An 18662-nucleotide genomic window follows, 5' to 3' on the forward strand; every position below is an offset into this window, starting at 1 on the left:
CCTGACTCCCAGGGCCGCCCCCCCAGCCCCCGGGCAGAGAGGAGGGTCCTAGCCTTCAAGTCAGTAACGGGGTTATGATTATTTTCGTCTACGGGGTGGACACGTGTGATGACAGATCCCTCCTTGGTTTCTACCATGCCTCCCATTCAGCCGTATTTATTGAGCTCTTCCTGTGTGCAAAGCACCGTACTAAGCGCTTGGAAGAGTACAATACGACAATAAACAGACATATTCCCTGCCCACAACAAGCTTACAGAATAATCATAGTAATGATAATAATAATGATGGTATTTGTTAAGCACTTACTATGTGTCAAGCACTATTCTAAGCTCTGGAGTAGATACAAGCTAACCAGGTTGGACACAGTCCCTGTCCCACCTGAGGCTCACGGTCTTAATCCCCAATTTACAGATGAGGGAACTGAGGCCCTAAAGAAGTGAAATGATCGGTCCAAGGTGACACAGCAGACAAGTCAGGATTAGAACCCAGGTCCTTCTGACTCCCAGGCCCGGGCTGCATCCACTAGGCCACGCTGCTTTGCCTGTCAGCTTGGGCAGAGGCTGGTTATTTCTCCAGAGCCGCGGCTGGCTACGTTCTTTTGCATCTGTTCCAGATTCCAGCCGTCCCCCCCCCCATGCCCCAGACATCACCCCAGTCACAGTCTGACCATTCTGGGATGGGGCCGTATCCTTTCCAGGGGCGGGCACCGGGGATGGCATCATAGGCCTGGGGAAGGGAAAGGGGGAGGGGGAGGCAGCCCCATGTACCGGAGTAATTGATTCAAGCCCTTCACCTCGAGGGTGATAGCCTTGATAGAGTGCCCAGACAACCTCGAAGTCAAAAACATGAGGGGCGTGGAAATCCCAGCCCTGCTGGAGCCACGGTGACAATGTGGGCCTGGAGATTGGCCCAGCGTGTCAAGTGACTGAGAGCTGGGGATCCCGGTTTCCTGACCAGGGAGGATGAGGCGGTGGCTTTTTCCGCTAGGACCTTGGGGCTAACCTTCCCTCTCCATCTTTTTTTCTCACCCTTCAACTTCCCTGCCCCGACTCCTTCTCCAACCTGAACATCCCCAGAAAGCGTGGATTCTCTGCTTCCCGCTGTCTTCTATGTAGGATCGACGGTCTTCAGATCACCGGTCCTGGCGGCCTTCCCTGACTAAGCCCTCCTCTCCTCATCTCCCACACCCTCCTGCGCTGCTCTTACTTGCTCCTTCATTCATCCCCCTCCCATCCCCATTCCCACAGCACATATGTATACAGCTGTAATTTATTTATCTATTTCATTTATATTACTGTCTGTCTCCCCCCTCTAGACTGTGAGCTCACTGTGGGCAGGGACTGTGTGTCTGTTTATTGTTAAATTTTCCTCTCCCAAGCGCTGATTACAGCGCTTTGCACAAAGTAAGCGCTCAGTAAATACGACTGAATGAATGAATGGTAGTGGCAGTGGCCTTAGAGAAGCAACGTGGTTCAGTGGAAAGAGCCCGGGCTTGGGAGTCAGAGGTCATGAGTTCGAATGCCGGCTCTGCCACTTGTCAGCTGGGTGACTATGGGCAAGTCACTTCACTTCTCAGTGCCTCAGTTACCTCATCTGTCAAATGGGGATGAAGACTGTGAGCCTCACGTGGGACAACCTGATGACCCTGTATCTACCCCAGCGCTTAGAACGGTGCTCGGCACATAGTAAGCGCTTAACAAATACCAACATTATTAAAGGGAAGTTTTAAGCTCCCTGAAAACGGGGATCAGACGTACCACCAATATTGACCTGTATTTTCCCAATCGCTTACCACAGTCCTCAGTAAATCGTAAACTCCTCGAGGGCAGAATCGCATTGTACTGTACTGTAGTCTTGATTTCTGCATCAGCCTCCTCGCTGACCTCCCTGCCTCCCGTCTCTCCCCACTCCACTCCAGACTTGGTTCTGCTGCCCGGGTCATTTTTCTACAGAAACGTTCTGGCCACGTTTCCCCACTCCTCAAGAACCTTCGGGGGTTGCCCATCCACCTCCGCTTCACACAAAAACCTCTCACCATTGTCTTAAAACCGGTCTGTCACCTCGCCCCTCCTACCTCACCTCGCTACTCTCCTACTCCAACCCAGCCCGCGCACTTCGCTCCTCTAATGCCAACCTTCTCACTGTACCTCCATCTCACCTGTCTTGCCACTGACCTCTGGCCTGGAACACCCTCCCTCCTCAGATCTCACAGACGATTACTCTCCCTCACTTCAAAGCCTGACTGAAGGCCCATCTCCTCCAAGAGGCCTTCCCTGATTAAATCCTCTTTTCCCTTTCTTCCACTCCCTTCTGCGTGGCCCTGACTTGTTCCCTCTATTCATCTCTCCCTCTCGGCCCCACTGCACTTAGGTACAGATCTGTCATTTATTTATTTATATTTATGCCTATCTCCGCTCTAGACCGTAAGCTCACTGTGGGCAGGGAATGCGTCCGGTATATTGTTGTAACGTTCTCTCCCAAACGCTTAGTACGGCGCTCTGCACACAGTGAGCGCTCAATAAATATGACTGAATGACTGACTGGTCTCCCGATAGTACAGTGATCTGCAGACGGTAATCGTCCAATAAATACCATCGATTAATGGATTGAAAAGTGAACAGTGTCAGTATTCATATCGGGCAGCCCTGACCACCCTGTCACTGACCCACTCAAATGTCACACAGATATCATTGGAAGCAGCGTGGCTCAGTGGAAAGAGCCCGGGCTTCGGAGTCAGAGGTCATGGGTTCGACTCCCGGCTCTGCCACTCGTCAGCTGTGTGACTGTGGGCGAGTCACTTCACTTCTCTGGGCCTCAGTTACCTCATCTGTAAAATGGGGATTAACCGTGAGCCTCACGTGGGACGACCTGATTACCCTGTTTCTCCCCCAGCGCTTAGAACAGTGCTCTGCACGTAGTAGGCGCTTAACAAATACCAATATTATCATTATTATATCATTCTTAACGTCTAGATCAATGATCTTGATTCATTTCCATTCTCTAATACTGATTGTCCCTCCCCAACACATAGGGGTTAAAACAGTCCCATTGCTATTATCAATGTCTCTTTGCTCTTCTCGGTTCACCACAGATTTAAGACAGCAAACCAAGTGTGCACGTGTCTGACATTTCTTAATAACACCAGCTTCCTCCAGCTGATAGCTGTTTTGAAGTACGTACTGCCTTTCAACCTTGAAATGTCATTAGTGCCTTTAGGAAAATATTATGAATATTTATGTCAAAATAATTAGAAAAGTCAACGCTCCCTAGGATTGAAAAAAAGTGGCTGGTGAAGATTATCTTCTTAATAGACGAACATCAAGTTTGAGGTCCCGTCGCATGACATCATGATCAATGGAATCAACAGGGTCTGCTTTTATCTAATTGCTCCAAACATTCTTTAAAAGGGAATGTACTATGATATTTGTACTTTCAAGCTGTTTGCTTCTGAAAGCCAGGAACTGATTATTTATATGTTCTGGGCAACCGTTCAACATTCAGCATGTTGTGGGACCTCAGCAAACAAAATCGTAGAGATAAAAAATGCCAAAGGGAAAACAAATCAAGGCTTACTAGTGTTCAGGCAGTGTTTCAGTTCGGGTAATCTTTCGGAAAAAAAGGGAAAACAAGTGACATTATAGGTGATTGATCCTTAGTTAACCTCTCAGGGTCACACCTGGAGAGTTTTCAGGCCTCTACTAGTCTCGGCTACGGGAGGGAGAGTCAAGCGGAGGCCCGTCCGGTCCGTTCCTAGCCGGGCCGGTGGCTAGCGAGTGGAAGGCCATCGGCTACACGTCAAAATTCCCCCGTGCCGGGCAGCGGCGGCACGGGAGAAAGTCGAGGGCGAAGACTCGGGTTTACTGCTTGGAAGAAGGCAACGGTAATCCCCTTCCAAATTTTTACCCAAAAAGCTCCGTGGATCCACGACCAGAACGACTGTAGATGGAGGTGGGGCGTTCTGGGAGAGATGTGTCCATGGCGTCACTAAGGGTCGGACACGACTCGACAGCACAAGACAACAACAGCGATCCTCAGCTGTCTTGGCCTAGAGGTTAGAACATGGGCCCGGGAGTCAGGAGGACCTGGGTTCTAATCCCGACTCTGCCGCTTGTCTGCTGCGTGACCTCGGGCAAGTCGCTTCACTTCTCTGTGCCTCAGTTATCTTAGCTGTAAAATGGGGATTAGGATTGTGAGCCCCATGTGGGACAGGGGCTGTGTCCAACCCGATATCCTTGTATCCACCTCAGGGCTTAGTACTGTGCCTGGCACATAGTGAGCACTTAGCAAATACAAGCATTATCATTATTATTATTACTACTACTATTATATTATTATTATAACACTTGGCTTGACAAAGGATTCATAGCCCAGATTTCGTTTACATGTGAATTCTGTTAGGTCAAGCTTTTAACCGTAGTGAAGCAGCGTGCCCTACTGGATAATAATGATGGTATCTGTTAAGTGCTTACTATGTGTCAGGCACTGTACTAAGCGCTGGAGCTGCCCTGGGAACCAGAGGACCTGGTTGCTAATCCATCACCTTGATTCTATTTATTTGCTATTGTTCTAATGAGACGTTCATCCCCTCGATTCTATTTATTGCCATTGTTCTCATCTGTCCGACTCCCCCGATTAGACCGTGAGCCCGTCAAAGGGCAGGGACTGTCTCCATCTGTTACCGATTTGTACATTCCAAGCGCTTAGTACAGTGCTCTGCCCATAGTAAGCGCTCAATAAATGTTACTGAATGAGTGAATAATCCCAGTTCTACCACTTGCCCACTGAGTGACCTTGGGCAAGTCACTTAACTTCTCTGCACCTCAGTTTCCTCAACTGCAAAATGGGAATTCAATACCTGTTCTTCCTCCTACCTAGTCTGTGAGCCCCATGTGAAACAGGGATTGTATCCAGTCTAATAATAATAATGATAATGATAAATGTGCTATTTGTTAAGCACTTACTATGTGCCAGACACTATACTAAGCGCTGGGGTAATAATAATAATAATAATGTTGGTATTTGTTAAGCGCTTACTATGTGCCGAGCACTGTTCTAAGCGCTGGGGTAAACACAGGGGAATCAGGTTGTCCCACGTGGGGCTCACACTTAATCCCCATTTTACAGATGAGGGAACTGAGGCACAGAGAAGTTAAGTGACTTGCCCACAGTCACACAGCTGACAAGTGGCAGAGCTGGGATTCGAACTCATGAGCCCTGACTCCAAAGCCCATGCTCTTTCCACTGCGCCACGCTGCTTCTCAATCAAATCGGGTCGGACACAGTCCCTGTCCCACATGGGGCTCACAGCCCACTTGACTTGTATCCATCCCAGTGCTTAGAGCAGTGCTTGATACGAAGTAAGAGAAGCAATTTGGATTAGTGGAAAGAGCACAGACTTGGGAGTCAGAGGTCGTGGGTTCTAATCCCAGCTCTGCCACTTATCAGTTGTGTGATTTTCGGCAAGTCACTTAACCTCTCTGTGCCTCAGTTACCTCATCTGGAAAATGGGGATTAAGACTGTGAGCCCCACGTGGGACAATCTGACAACCTGATAACCTTGTATCTACCCCAGCACTTAGAACAGTGCTGGGCTCATAGTAAGCGTTTAAGCCCGTCAAAGGGCAGGGACCGTCTGTTACCGATTTGTCCATTCCAAGCGCTTAGTACAGTGCTCTGCACATAGTAAGCACTCAATAAATACTATTGAATGAATGAATGAACAAATACCAACATTTTTATCATTATTAATATTTTTAAAAGTGGTAAATTGTGAGGTCAAACAAATCAACCTGATTTTCAAATTTTTACTCCTCAGTAATTCTAGCTTGAGGAAATTATATTTCCTCACAAATGTATCTCACTAGCAAAAGTAGTTCCTGTACTTCACAGTTGTAACTTAATTTCCTTCATCCTTGTCAAATTGCTTAATTATCAGTGTGCTATCCTAAAAGTGGCATCCATCCACCACACCTAGTAGGTGTTGTGTGACATCACTTCCTTATTTTCGTTGCTCTTTTTGTTTCGGAACACCGATCAAGAAAAATCAAATAGGAACGAGAGAAAAGAAGAAAAAAATGTTGGCTTCTCACTTAGGAAAGTCCCCTCCCACTGATTTAGTTTAGAAACAACCCGAACAGCCAGTTTAGAAATGCCCTGCCGGCCCTGAATTAGCGGAGAACCCGTGTTTCAGCTTCCTACTTGAGCATACTCTCTTCGGATCGTCTTGCCGTCTCCGTGGTAAAGGTACACGGCGCCCCGGTGATCGTCCTCCAGCGGTGAGCCGATCACGACGTCGTTAAAGCCGTCCAGGTTGAGGTCCTTCACGGAAGCGATCGCGGTCCCAAACCGAGCCCCGCACGGCTCGTTTTTGTTGTCATTTTTGCAGGAGTTGTGTTTGCGCGACGAACAGCAGATTTGCTTAACGGGCTCCAGACTCATTTGGAATTCGAACGTCGTCTGTGGGAAAGATCAGTGGGGGCATTTAAGGGTATTTATCATCTCTACAGGAAAGAAAATAAAAAATCGGGCATTTCTGGGTATCTACCTACAGCAAAGTAGACTTTTTTTTAAAAGCACATCCCCCACTCACTGCTTGAGACTTAATATTGAATCAGTCGAAGGACCCTGGAATGACTTGGGTTTTGCATCTCTGCCAAACTCTGGCTGCTAAAGCGCGGATCATCAGGCTGATGGTGGGAAAGATACCCAGGATGAATCACTAGGGAACACCAAGAAGCAGTGTAGCCTAGCGGAAAGAGCACGGGCCTGGGTGTCGGAGGACTTGTGTTCTAAATCTCTGCTGTGAAGCCTTGGGCAGATCATTTTGCTTCTCTTGCCTCAGTTCCCTCAACTGCAAAATGGGGATTCAATACCTGTTCTTCCTTCTACTTAGGCTGTGAGGCCCATGTGGGACCTGTTGTTTTTGTAACTTCCCCCTGCGCTTAGCACAGTTCTTGGCACACAGGATGTGGTTATCGAATACCACAATTATTATTATTATTAGTGAGGCTCTGAAAGGATTTACTGTATGATGGTATGCCAAAGCAGCAAATTTTTCAAGGGGGAAGACAGACCTGTGCTTCTTGTTTTCTCCCTTTCCTCACCCGACTCTTGTGTTAGCAGCATGGCATAGTGGATAGAGCCCGGGCTTGGGAGTCAGAGGTCATGGGTTCGAATTCCAGCTCCACCACTTGTCAGCTGTGTGACTTTGGGTAAGTCACTTAACTTCTCTGTGCCCCAGTTATCTCCTCTGTAAAATAGGGACTGACTGAGACTGTGAGTCCCACGTGGGACAACCTGATTACCTTGTATCTACGCCAGTGCTTAGAACAGTGCCTGGCACATAGTAATCATTTAACAAATACAAAAACATCATTATTATTAGCACGGTTGCCTAGTGGAAAGAGCATACAACTGGGAGTGAGTCAAGCTAACCCATTTCCAAATCCTGGCTCTGCCCCTCGCCAGCTGTGCGACCTCACCAAATCAACTCTCTGGGCCTCAGTTTTCTAGTCTGTAAAATGGGGATGGAATGCTAGCTCTCCCTCCCCCTGTGAATCTAGTATGGGACAGGGACTGTCTCCCCTCTGATTGAATGGCACTTAGCTCAGTGCTTGGTTTATTAGCGCTTCTCCCTTACCTCTAGAATAAAAATAATACCAATTATCACCATCGCTTTTATTCCCGCCCTGCCGCTTCCCAGCCCCACCATTACCTTATTGAGAGTGTACACATACACTTTCCCTTGCTCGTCTTTCTCTGATCCCATGTACGTGGGCGCACCGACCAGAAGGATGTCCGTATCAGAGTCTCTGTCGATATCGACTGTCGTTAAAACGCTTCCAAAATACGACCCGATCTAGGAGAGATGAGAAGATGCCCCAGATAGTAAGATTATTCATTCATTCATTCAATAGTATTTACTGAGCGCTTACTATGTGCAGAGCACTGGGCTAAGCGCTTGGAATGGACAAATCGGCAACAGATAGAGACGGTCCCTGCCCTTTGACGGGCTCACGGTCCAATCGGGGGAGACGGAGGGACAAAGACAATAGCAATAAATAGAATCAAGGGGATGTGCATCTCATTAAAACGATAGCAAATAAATAGGATCAAGGTGATGTACATGGATGGAACTTCAAGGAACATTTGATAGCCATCCGTGTAAATCCAGAAGACACAGCATGGCCTAGAGGAACAGTACAGGTTTGGGATTCGGAGGACATGGGTTCTAATCCCTGCTCTGCCACTTGCTTGATGGGGGACCTTGGGTCAGTTACTTAACTTCTCTGTGCCTCAGTTTCCTCATCTGTAAAATGAGGGTTCAATTCCTGTTCTCCCTTTACCTTAATAATAAGAATAATTATAGTACTTGTTAAGCACTTACTACGTGCCGAGCACTGATCTAAGTGCTGGGGTAGATACAAATTTATCCGGTTGGACCCAGTCCCTGTCCCACATGGGGTTCACACCCTTAATCCCCATTCTATAGATGAGGTAACTGAGGTTCAGAGAAGTTAAGTGACTCGCACAAGGTCACACAGGGGACAAAAAGAGGAACTGACATTAGAACCCAGGTCCTTCTGACGCTCAAGTCGGTGCTTTATCCACTAACTCTCACCGCTTCTCTATCAGTTTGCGAACATCTTGTGGGACAGGGAGTGTGTCTGACCTGATTAACTTGTATCTACCCCAGCACTTAGAACAGTGCTTGGCACATAGTAAGCAATTAACAGATACCACTGTCCCTTCCTCATCTGTAAAAATACCTGTCCTAAGCAGCATGGTGTAGTGGATGGAGCACAGGGCCGGGAGTCGAAAGGGCATGGGTTCTAATCCCAGCTCCGTCACATGTCTGTTGTGTGACTTTGGGCAAGTCATTTCACGTCTCTAGCCTCAGTTCCCTCATCTGTAAATTGGGGATTAAGAGTGTGAGCCCCACGGGGGACAGGGACTGTGTCCAGCCTGACTAGCTTGTATCTACCCCAACACTTAGAACACTTCTTGGCGTATAGTAAGCGCTTAACAAGTCCTATTATTATTATTATTATTCCTTGGACTATGAGTCTCGTGAGGGACAGGGCCTGTATCCGACTTGATCATCTTGTATCCACTCCAGCGCTTAGTGAAATGCTCTGCACCCAGAAAGTGCTCACTAAATTGCGATTGATTGACTGATTAATTGAATTAACAAACACCACCACTGATTAATCCTCCCCGCATCTCCTGGCACGAGAGGGGCAGAATGAATGAGCGGGATAGTGGGAGAATTGAGGCAGGGAGCTCCTATGAGTCCTGTCTTCCCTTTGCACCGACAAAGACCCAAAATAACTTCTTGTCGTGTGTTGAAATGAGACTTAGATTTGCAACATGACTAGGAGCTTTATCAAAGTGGACATTGCTTTTCTTTGGGGAAAAGCCCACTATTTTGGGGAAGCGGCATGGCGTAGTGGCTAAAGCACGGGTCTGGGAGTCAGAAGGTCAGGGGTTCTAATTCCGCCCCTGCCTCATGTCTGTGGTGGGTGGCTTTGGACAAGTCACTTCACTTCTCTGGGCCTCAGTTCTCTCCTCCGTAAAATGGGGATAAACTGTTAGCCCCATGTGGGACAGGGACTGCGTCCAACCGGATTTGCTTGCAACCACCCTAGCACTTAGTCCAGGGTTTAGAACAGTGCCTGGCACATAGTAAATGCTTAATAAATACTATTATTATTATTATCATTACAGTGCCTGGCACAAGGTAAGCGCTTAACAATACCATAATAATTATTAGTAGTATTACTTAGATGGTGAGTCCCACAGGGACAGGGACTGATTAACATGTATCTAACCCAACACTTAGAACAGTCTCTGACATTCATTCAATCGTATTTATTGAGCGCTTACTATGTGCAGAGCACTGTACTAAGGGCTTGGACTGTACAATTCGGCAAGAGATAAAGACAATCCCTGCCCATTGATGGGCTTCCAGTCTAATCGGGACACGTAGTAAGCACTCGTAACAAGTACCATAAAAATCAAACAACAAACTATTTCCAATTATCACAATTCTTAGTTTTGCCTGCAAATTTCATGCTTACTTGTTCGCCAGTGAGTGTCTGGAGTATCTTGATCTCTGAGCCGATCATTCTATAAATGATGACTTGTCCCGTGTGATTATAGCGAGGCTGACCGGCGATATAGATCACGTCTCCGGCAACCGAGGCAGAGTTTACAGTGTAGCCTAACAACAAAACAATTCCGGACATGAGATTTCCAGAATGCCATCCCGTTTCGATTCTCCGGTGGTTTAGCCACAAGTTTCACAACTAAGCGTCCTGTGGGGTAATGAATCGAGACTGTTTGAAAATGGTTGAGTCTTTTGCTTTTAAGACACTGTTTAGATAACTGGAAGAGAAATTCTGTTTACGAATGTTTGTTTGGGACACCGTGACTAATTCACTTAAAATATTTTTTTCCACTGGTTTTCGATTTGTAACTGGGCCGTGAGACTGAGGTCCCCCAGATGTGCTCTTTCATTCATTCAATCGTATTTATTGAGCGCTTACTGTGTGCAGAGCACTGTACAAAGCGCTTGGAAAGTAGTTCGAATCCCGGCTCTGCCACTTGTCAGCTGTGTGACTGTGGGCAAGTCACTGCACTTCTCTGTGCCTCAGTTACCTCATCTGTAAAATGGGGACTAAGACTGTGAGCCCCACGTGGGACAACCTGATTCCCGTGTCTACCCCAGCGCTTAGAACAGTGCTCTGCACATAGTAAGCGCTTAACAAATACCAACATTATTAGAAAGAGACATTCCCTGCCCACAATGGGCTTACAGCCTGGGCGGGGGGCAGACAGACATCAAAACAAGTAAACAGGCATCAATATAAATAAATAAAATTTCATATATATATGTGTGTGTGTATGTGCTTTAGGGTGGAGAGAGGGGGGAAGGGCAAAGGGAGAGAGTCGAGGTGACACGGAAGGGAGGGGGATCTGAGGAAAAGGGGGCTTAGTCGGGGAAGGCCTCTTGGAGGAGGTGCCCCTTCAGTAGGGCTTTGAAGGGGGGAAGAGTGATTGTTTGGCGGACTTGAAGAGGGAGGGCCTTCCGGGCCAGAGGTGAAGGCAGGGAGGTGAGGTAAAAAGGGGCAAGGTGATAGAGAGCTTCGACGCCAACTCTGAGGAGTGTTTCTTTGATACGGAGGTTGATGGGCAACCACTGGAGATTTTTGAGGAGGGGGTGACATGCCCTGATCGTTTCTTTAGAAAGATAATCTGGGCAGCGGAGTGAAGTATAGTCTGAAGCGGGGAGAGACAGGAGGATGGGAGATGAGAAAGGAGGCTGATGCAGTCATCCAGTGGGGATAGGATGATCGACCGTACTACCATGGGAGAGGTTTGGATGGAGAGGAAAGGGCAGGTCTCGGTGATGTTGTGAAGGTGAGACCGGCAGGACTTGGTGACGGATTGGATGTGTTGGCTGAACGCGAGAGTGGACGGAGTCGAGGATGACACCAAGGCTGAGGGCCTGTGAGACGGGAAGGATGGTTGTGCCGTCCACGGTGACGGGAGAGGCAGGGAGAGGACAGGGTTTGGGAGGGAAGATGAGGAGCTCTATCTTGAACATGTTGAGATATAGGTGGTGGGCGGACATCCAGGTGGAGATGTCCCGAAGGCAGGGGGAGATGCGAACCTGAAGCGACGGGGAGAGAAGAGGGGAGGAGATGGGTGTCATCCGCATAGAGATGATAGTTGAAGCCGTGGGAGTGAATGAGTTCTCCAAGGGAGTGAGTGTAGTTAGAGAACAGAAGGGGACCAAGAAGGGAGAGGGGGTTTTCAGCTGAGGCGGGCAGCTTTATAGATGTAGAGTTTTGTGAGGTGTGTGAAGAAGCAGACAGCGAGGTTTCCACGTGTTCTGGGCTGTGGCCCAAGTGGTCTGTGCACACCCAGAACCTGAGATCTTTTTCCGGCCCCCCGAGGGTCAGGGACTGGAATCTACTTTTCAGCGGTATTGTTTTCCAGTGTTCAGTTCAGTGCTCTGCACCCAGTAAGTGCTTAATAAATACCACTCTTTCTATTACTAGCTCCTAGCCCAATCTGTGCTCACAAAGGAACAGTGAACCCAAGACCAACACCTTAAGCTTGGGAATCTTCCCCCCCTCCCTCCGTTCCTTTCTCCCTTTCTTGCTTCCTCCTTATAAATACGATCGAAGGAATTGAATGAATGAAAAAAGAACTGTTGACCCGAGGCCGACATCTGACCTTGAGAATCCTTCCTTTACCTAAGTAAGCCGCCAGAGGTTCATTTTTCTTGGTGGCCTCCACGTTAAACGTGCTATTTTGCGGGATGACGATCCGGTCAGCTTTCTGCATGACGACTGTCCCGTTCCAGTCATAGGCTCCCACGGCTCCGAGCATGATCCAGTCCTACATACGAACCAAATGACCGGTTACTGATCGATGGTCAACGAGACGCCGCGTGGTCTACGGGATGGAGCTTAGGCCTCGGAGTTGGAAGGACCTAGATTCTAAGGCAAGAGCCCGGGCTTGGGAGCCAGGGGTCATGGGTTCGAATCTCGGCTCTGCCACCTGTCAGCTGTGTGACTGTGGGCAAGTCACTTATCTTCTCTGTGCCTCAGTTCCCTCATCTGTAAAATGGGGATTAAGACTGTGAGCCTCACGTGGGACAACCTGATGACCCTGTATCTCCCCCAGTGCTTAACAAATACCAAGATTATTATTAGTAGTATTATCATTATTAATCCCGCTCCGCCACTTCTCTGCTGTGTGACCTTGGAAAAGTCACTTCACTTCTCTGGGCCTCAGGTACCTCATCTATAAAATGGGGATTAAGACTGTGAGCCCCTGTGGGACAGGGATTAGCTTGTAACTACCCTATCGTTGGGTAGATCTTGGACTTGGGAGTCAGAGGATGTGGGTTCTAATCCTGCCTCCGCCACTTTCTGCTGTGACCCGGGGCAAGTCACTTAACTTCTCTGCGCTTCAGTTACCACATCTGTAAAGTGGGATTCAAAGTGTGAGCCCCATGTGGGACAACCCGATTACCCTGTATCTACCCCAGTGCTTAGAACAGTGCTTGGCACAGAGTAAGCACTTAACAAATGCCATCATTATTATTATTATTATTCCTGGGACATAGATAGTGCTTAACAAATACAATTTTTTTTAAAAAAGGTTATTCTCATCTTGAAAGATGAGTGTTTTCTTGTCTCACCCATGAAAACAGCATTACTGATGGAAGAAGATTAATAATGTTAGTATTTGTTAAGCGCTTACTATGTGCAGAGCACTGTTCTAAGCGCTGGGGTAGATACAGGGTAATCGGGTTGTCCCACGTGAGGCTCACAGTTAATCCCCATTTTAAAGATGAGGTCACTGAGGCACAGAGAAGTGAAGTGACTCGCCCACAGTCACACAGCCGACAAGTGGCAGAGCCGGGAGTTGAACTCATGACCTCTGACTCCGAAGGCCAGGCTCTTTTCCACTGAGCCACGCTGAAGATTATTGAGAAGCAGTGTGGCCTAGTAGAAAGTGTATAGATCTGGAAGTACGAGGACCTGCGTTCTAATCCCACCTCTGCCACTTGACTACTTTGTGACCTTGGGCCCGGCTCATCTTCCCGCAGAAACGATCTGGGCATGTCACTCCCCTTCTTAAACGACTCCAGTGGTTGCCTATCGACCTCCGCTCCAAACAAAAACTCCTCACTCTAGGCTTCGAGGCTCTCCGTCACCTCGCCCCTTCCTACCTCTCCTCCCTTCTCTCTTTCTACCGCCCACCCCGCACGCTCCGCTCCTCCGCCGCCCACCTCCTCGCCGTCCCTCGGTCTCGCCCGTCCCGCCGTCGACCCCCGGGTCGCGTCCTCCCGCGGTCCCGGAACGCCCTCCCTCCTCACCTCCGCCAAACCGATTCTCTTTCCCTCTTCAAAACCTTACTTAAAAATCACCTCCTCCAAGAGGCCTTCCCAGACCGAGCTCCTCTTCCCCCTCTACTCCCTCTGCCATCCCCCCTTTACCTCTCCGCAGCTAAAGCCTCATTTTCCCCTTTTCCCTCTGCTCCTCCACCTCTCCCTTCCCATCCCCACGGCACCGTACTCGTCCGCTCGACTGTATATATTTTCGTTACCCTATTTATTTTGTTAATGAATTGTACATCGCCTCGGTTCTATTTAGTTGCCATCGGTTTTTACGAGATGTTCTTCCCCTCGACGCTGTTTAGTGCCATCGTTCTCGTCTGTCCGTCTCCCCCGATCAGACCGTGAGCCCGTCAGACGGCAGGGACCGTCTCTATCTGTTGCCGACTTGTTCATCCCAAGCGCTTAGTACAGTGCTCTGCACATAGTAAGCGCTCAATAAATACTATTGAATGAATGAATGAACTTAACTTTCTCGCGCCTCAGTTTCCTGATCTGTAAAATATGGATTCAAAAATTCCTGTTCTCCCTCTACTTAGTCGGAGGCCCGTGAGGACAGGTGTTGGGTCTGAACCGATTTTCTTGTATCGACCTCAGAGCTTACTATAGTGCTTTTTTTAATGGCATTTGTTAAGTGCTTACTGTGTGCTAGGCACTGTACTAGGGGCTAGAGTAGATACAAACTAGTCAGGTTGGACACAGTCCGTCTCACACGGGGCTCCGAACTTCAACCCCCATTTTACAGACGAGGTAACTGAGGCACAGAGAAGTGAAGTGACTTCCCCAAGGTCTTGCGGAAGACAAATGAGCACTTAACAAATACCACAGTTACTATTATCATTCCCATGACCGCTCTCTGTTTGAATCTTGGGTGTCAAGAGCTGCACTATTAAGTTTAGCCCTTCATAGAGAAGCAGCTTTGCTCAGTGGAAAGAGCAAGGGCTTAGGAGTGAGGAGTCATGAGTTCTAATCCTGGTTCCGCCACCTGTCAGCTGTGTTACTTTGGGCAAATCACTTAACTTCTCGGTGCCTCAGTTACTTCATCTGTAAAATGGGGATTATGACTGTGAGCCTCACGTGGAACAACCTGTTCACCCTGTATCTCCCCCAGCGCTTAGAACAGTGCTCGGCATATAGTAAGCGCTTAACAAATACCAACGTTATTATTATTATTATTATTACTATTCAACACAACACACGCGGATGAAAGCTCCCTGTGGGCAGGGAACTCGTCGACCAGCTCTGTTCTATTGTTCTATTGGACCCTCCCAAGCACTCAGTACAGTGTTCTGCACACAGTAAGCGCTCACTAAACAAAACTGACCGATTGAGGGGCCAATGCAAATGGTCACAATTCATCCAGGTTACGTCGCTCCACCTAAGCACCGATCAGGAGGCTGTGGAAGAAGCACTGGGTGTGATACTATCATTATTATTACTACTCCTAATATTTATTACGTATTTTTAATGTGCCAAGCAATTTACTAAGTTCTGAGCTACATACAGGATAATCACGTCGGACACAGTCTCTGTCGCTCATGGGGTTCACAGGAGTAGGAGGTATCGATCCCCCCATTTTACAGACGAGGAGACTGAGGCATAGAAAAGTGAAGTGACTTATCCAAGGGCTCACGGCGGGCAAGTGGAGGAGCTGGGAGTAGAATCCAGGTCCTCTGAATCCCAGGCCCAAGCTCTTTCCTCGAGGCCGTGCTGCTTCTTCATAATAATCCATCACTGGCATTTATTGAGCGCTTACTATGTCCAGAGCACTGCTTTAAGCACTTGGAAAATACAACAGAGTTGGTAGACAAGTTCCCTCCCCACAGGGAGCTTACAGTCAAAATGGGCCATTCCTTCTAGGGGTCATTTTCACCTAGATCTGGAAAAACATCCAACTGATGAGGTGAGTGACTTAAACTAGTAATGCCCAGGAGTGCATAATCTAGCGCTTAGAACAGTGCTTGGCACATAGTAAGCGCTTAACAAATACCATTATTATTATTATTATTATTATTAATTAAAACCTCTCCAAAAAGATCGGAGAGAGCGGGATCAAAATTCTTCAACAGTGGTAGTCTGGGAAGCAGTATGACATTTTGCCACGCAAAAGTGTTTTGGCCGGAGGAGTTTGTTGCCGAGAGGCTTTGTTGCGGTGGGTTAGGGAAATGATGCCAGCTGAACCGAGCGAACGGAACGGTACTGACGGCCTGCCGGGAGTTATTCCCCTTCAGAACGCAGCCGACAGAGACCGCAAAGTCTAAAAGGGAGGGAGCCGCCTGCTTACCTGTGAATAATGAGCACTAAAGCCCGTTTGGGACATCTCCATTTCGAAGGAGGCTGCTGAAAGGTCTGTTGTGGCTGCAACGATAATAACAATGATTATAAAATAATAATAATGAGAACATTTAACGTGTAGACTCTGGAGGCAGCACACCTTTCCTCTTCTCCCGCTCCCTTCTGCTTTGTCCTGATTTGCTCCCTTAATTCATTCCCCCCCGCTCGGCCCCACGGCCCTTACGTCCATAGCTGTCATTTCTTTTTCTCTATGTCTGTCTTCCCCTCTGGGCCGTAAGCTCGTATGGGCGGGGAACATGTCCGTTCACTGTTCTGTCGTACTCTCCCAAGCGCTCGGTACAGCGTTCTGCACACAGTAAGAGCTCGATAAATCCATCTGACTGACTGACTGAAGTAGACATGCTCCCTGCCCTGACGGAGCGGAGATTCAGGGATTGAGAGTTGCAGCTGAGTGGTTGCAAAGTGAATTCTGATCCCAAATTGGCTTAAAGAGCCGGCATATTTGGATGGGAAAGCCATGCATCCTTCCCTCTACTCCCGGACTCCTTCGCCAGTTGTACGGTGACCTCCTCAAAGGGAAGCGACAAGAACTATAACAAGGCCTTATTCACTGGGGAAGCAGCATGGCTCAGTGGAAAGAGCCCGGGCTTGGGAGTCAGAGGTCAGGGGTTCGAATCCCGGCTCGGCCACTCGTCAGCTGTGTGACTGTGGGCAAGTCACTTCACTTCTCTGGGCCTCAGTTCCCTCATCTGGAAAATGGGGATTAAGACTGTGAGCCTCACGTGGGACAACCTGATTCCCCTGTATCTCCCCCAGCGCTTAGAACAGTGCTCGGCACATAGTAAGCGCTTAACAAATACCGACATTATTATTCATTTAATCATATTTATTGAGTGCTTTCTGTGGGCATAGCAGGCGCTTGGGAGCGTACAGTAGAACGATCGACGGACACATTCCCTATCCACGGTGAGCATACAGTCTGGAGGGGGAGACGGATAGTAATAAGAATAAAATAAGGAAAACGAGCCCCAAAGACAAACGCTCCTTTAGGTTTACGTGGAAAAAGATGCAGAGTTTAAAATCAATGACAGGGAGGGTTTCCTTTTCCCAGAAGTCTTTTTGAAGCCTGAATTAGCAACACGCTGAGATACTACAAAGAAGGGCATTTTCTCTGAGGATCGTGTTTTCCACCCCCAACGAAGAAAGGTAGAAATAAGGCATTTTGTTAGTGCGCTGTGAAGCAACCGTTAATCTAATTAACACACACTAAATGCTCCTGGACTGTTGTGGAAATAGGTGAGGAGCATTAGTACAGAGTGACAGGGTGAATAGCACTGGGATTCTTGCATGGTGCCTCGGTGCCAGAAACCCACGACTTCGTGTGTGATCTCAGGACAGAGAACTCAAGATTTAAAGAAATCTCCGTACCTTCCAGGGCAAATATCCGCTCTCCCAGGGCTTCGACTATAGTGAGCAGAGCCAGCTCGTCCGAGACGTTGAAAAAATGTTTTTCCGTAGGTTCACTGGCGATCGACTTTATTTCCTCCACAAATTTCTCCGTGCTTAAATTGCCACGGTTATAGCTGCCAAGGATCTAAGGGGTGACAGAAAAGACCGAGAAGACAATTCACAGTTCACCTTTCCTATCTGTGCCTCAGTTTCCTCTTCTATAAAATGGGCATTAAATACCTATTCTCCTTCCCTCAAGTGGGAAGGAGAGCAAACTGGTCATCTTGTATCTATCCCAGCATCTGCTACAGTGTTTGACACAGAGTGAGCACTTGACAAATACCACAACTATTATTATTTTACTACTACTATTATTACGCGAAGCAGCGTGGCTTAATGGAAAGAGCAAGAGCTTGGGAGTCAGAGGACGTGGGTTCTAATCCCGGCTCCGCCACTTCTCTGCTGTGTGACCTTGGGCAAGTCACTTCACTTCTCTGTGTTTCAGTGACCTCATCTGTAAAAATGGGGATGAAGACTGTGAGCCCCACGTGGGACGACCTGATTACCTTGTATCTGCCCCAGTGCTTAGAACGGTGCTTGGCACTTAGTAAGCACTTAACAAATACCATTATTAATAATCAATTAATTATTATGATGATAAATGAGAGCCCGCAGCAGGTTCTCAGTAAACTATATGGTGTAGTTTGCAAGTATTCCATGCTCTGACACTGGAGTAAGGTCACATCTCCTCCTCCAAGAAGCCTTCCCTGATTAAGCCCTCTTTTCCCCAGCGTTCTCTCCCTTCTACACATTTGATATTCACCCCACCCTCAACTCTTATGTACATAGCTTTAAATTCTATATTATAAATCATTTACTAATTTTAATGTCTCTCTCCCCTTCTAGACCGTAATCTTGTCGTGGGCAGGGAACGTGTCTGCCAGCTCGGTTGTATTGGACTCTACCAAGCGCTTAGTACAGTGCTCTGCACAGAGTAAGAGCT

The 18662-nt window shown here is 47.9% G+C and overlaps 1 protein-coding gene across 1 annotated transcript in view; it reads right to left on the reverse strand.

Annotated features, from left to right (window-relative positions):
- The window catches only part of ITGA1 (integrin subunit alpha 1), a 178147-nt gene that overhangs the window by 41503 nt on the left and 117982 nt on the right, over positions 1-18662 (reverse strand). The window contains exons 9-14 of the mRNA XM_029075626.1: positions 17639-17804; positions 16200-16273; positions 12264-12408; positions 10080-10222; positions 7715-7858; positions 6199-6456 (exon numbers count right to left, since the gene is read on the reverse strand). Coding sequence (XP_028931459.1) covers positions 6199-6456; positions 7715-7858; positions 10080-10222; positions 12264-12408; positions 16200-16273; positions 17639-17804 — 930 coding nt within the window. The remainder of the gene's footprint in view (positions 1-6198; positions 6457-7714; positions 7859-10079; positions 10223-12263; positions 12409-16199; positions 16274-17638; positions 17805-18662) is intronic.

The sequence above is a fragment of the Ornithorhynchus anatinus genome, chromosome 1 (assembly GCF_004115215.2).
Source record: "Ornithorhynchus anatinus isolate Pmale09 chromosome 1, mOrnAna1.pri.v4, whole genome shotgun sequence".
Taxonomy (NCBI): Eukaryota; Metazoa; Chordata; class Mammalia; order Monotremata; family Ornithorhynchidae; genus Ornithorhynchus; species Ornithorhynchus anatinus.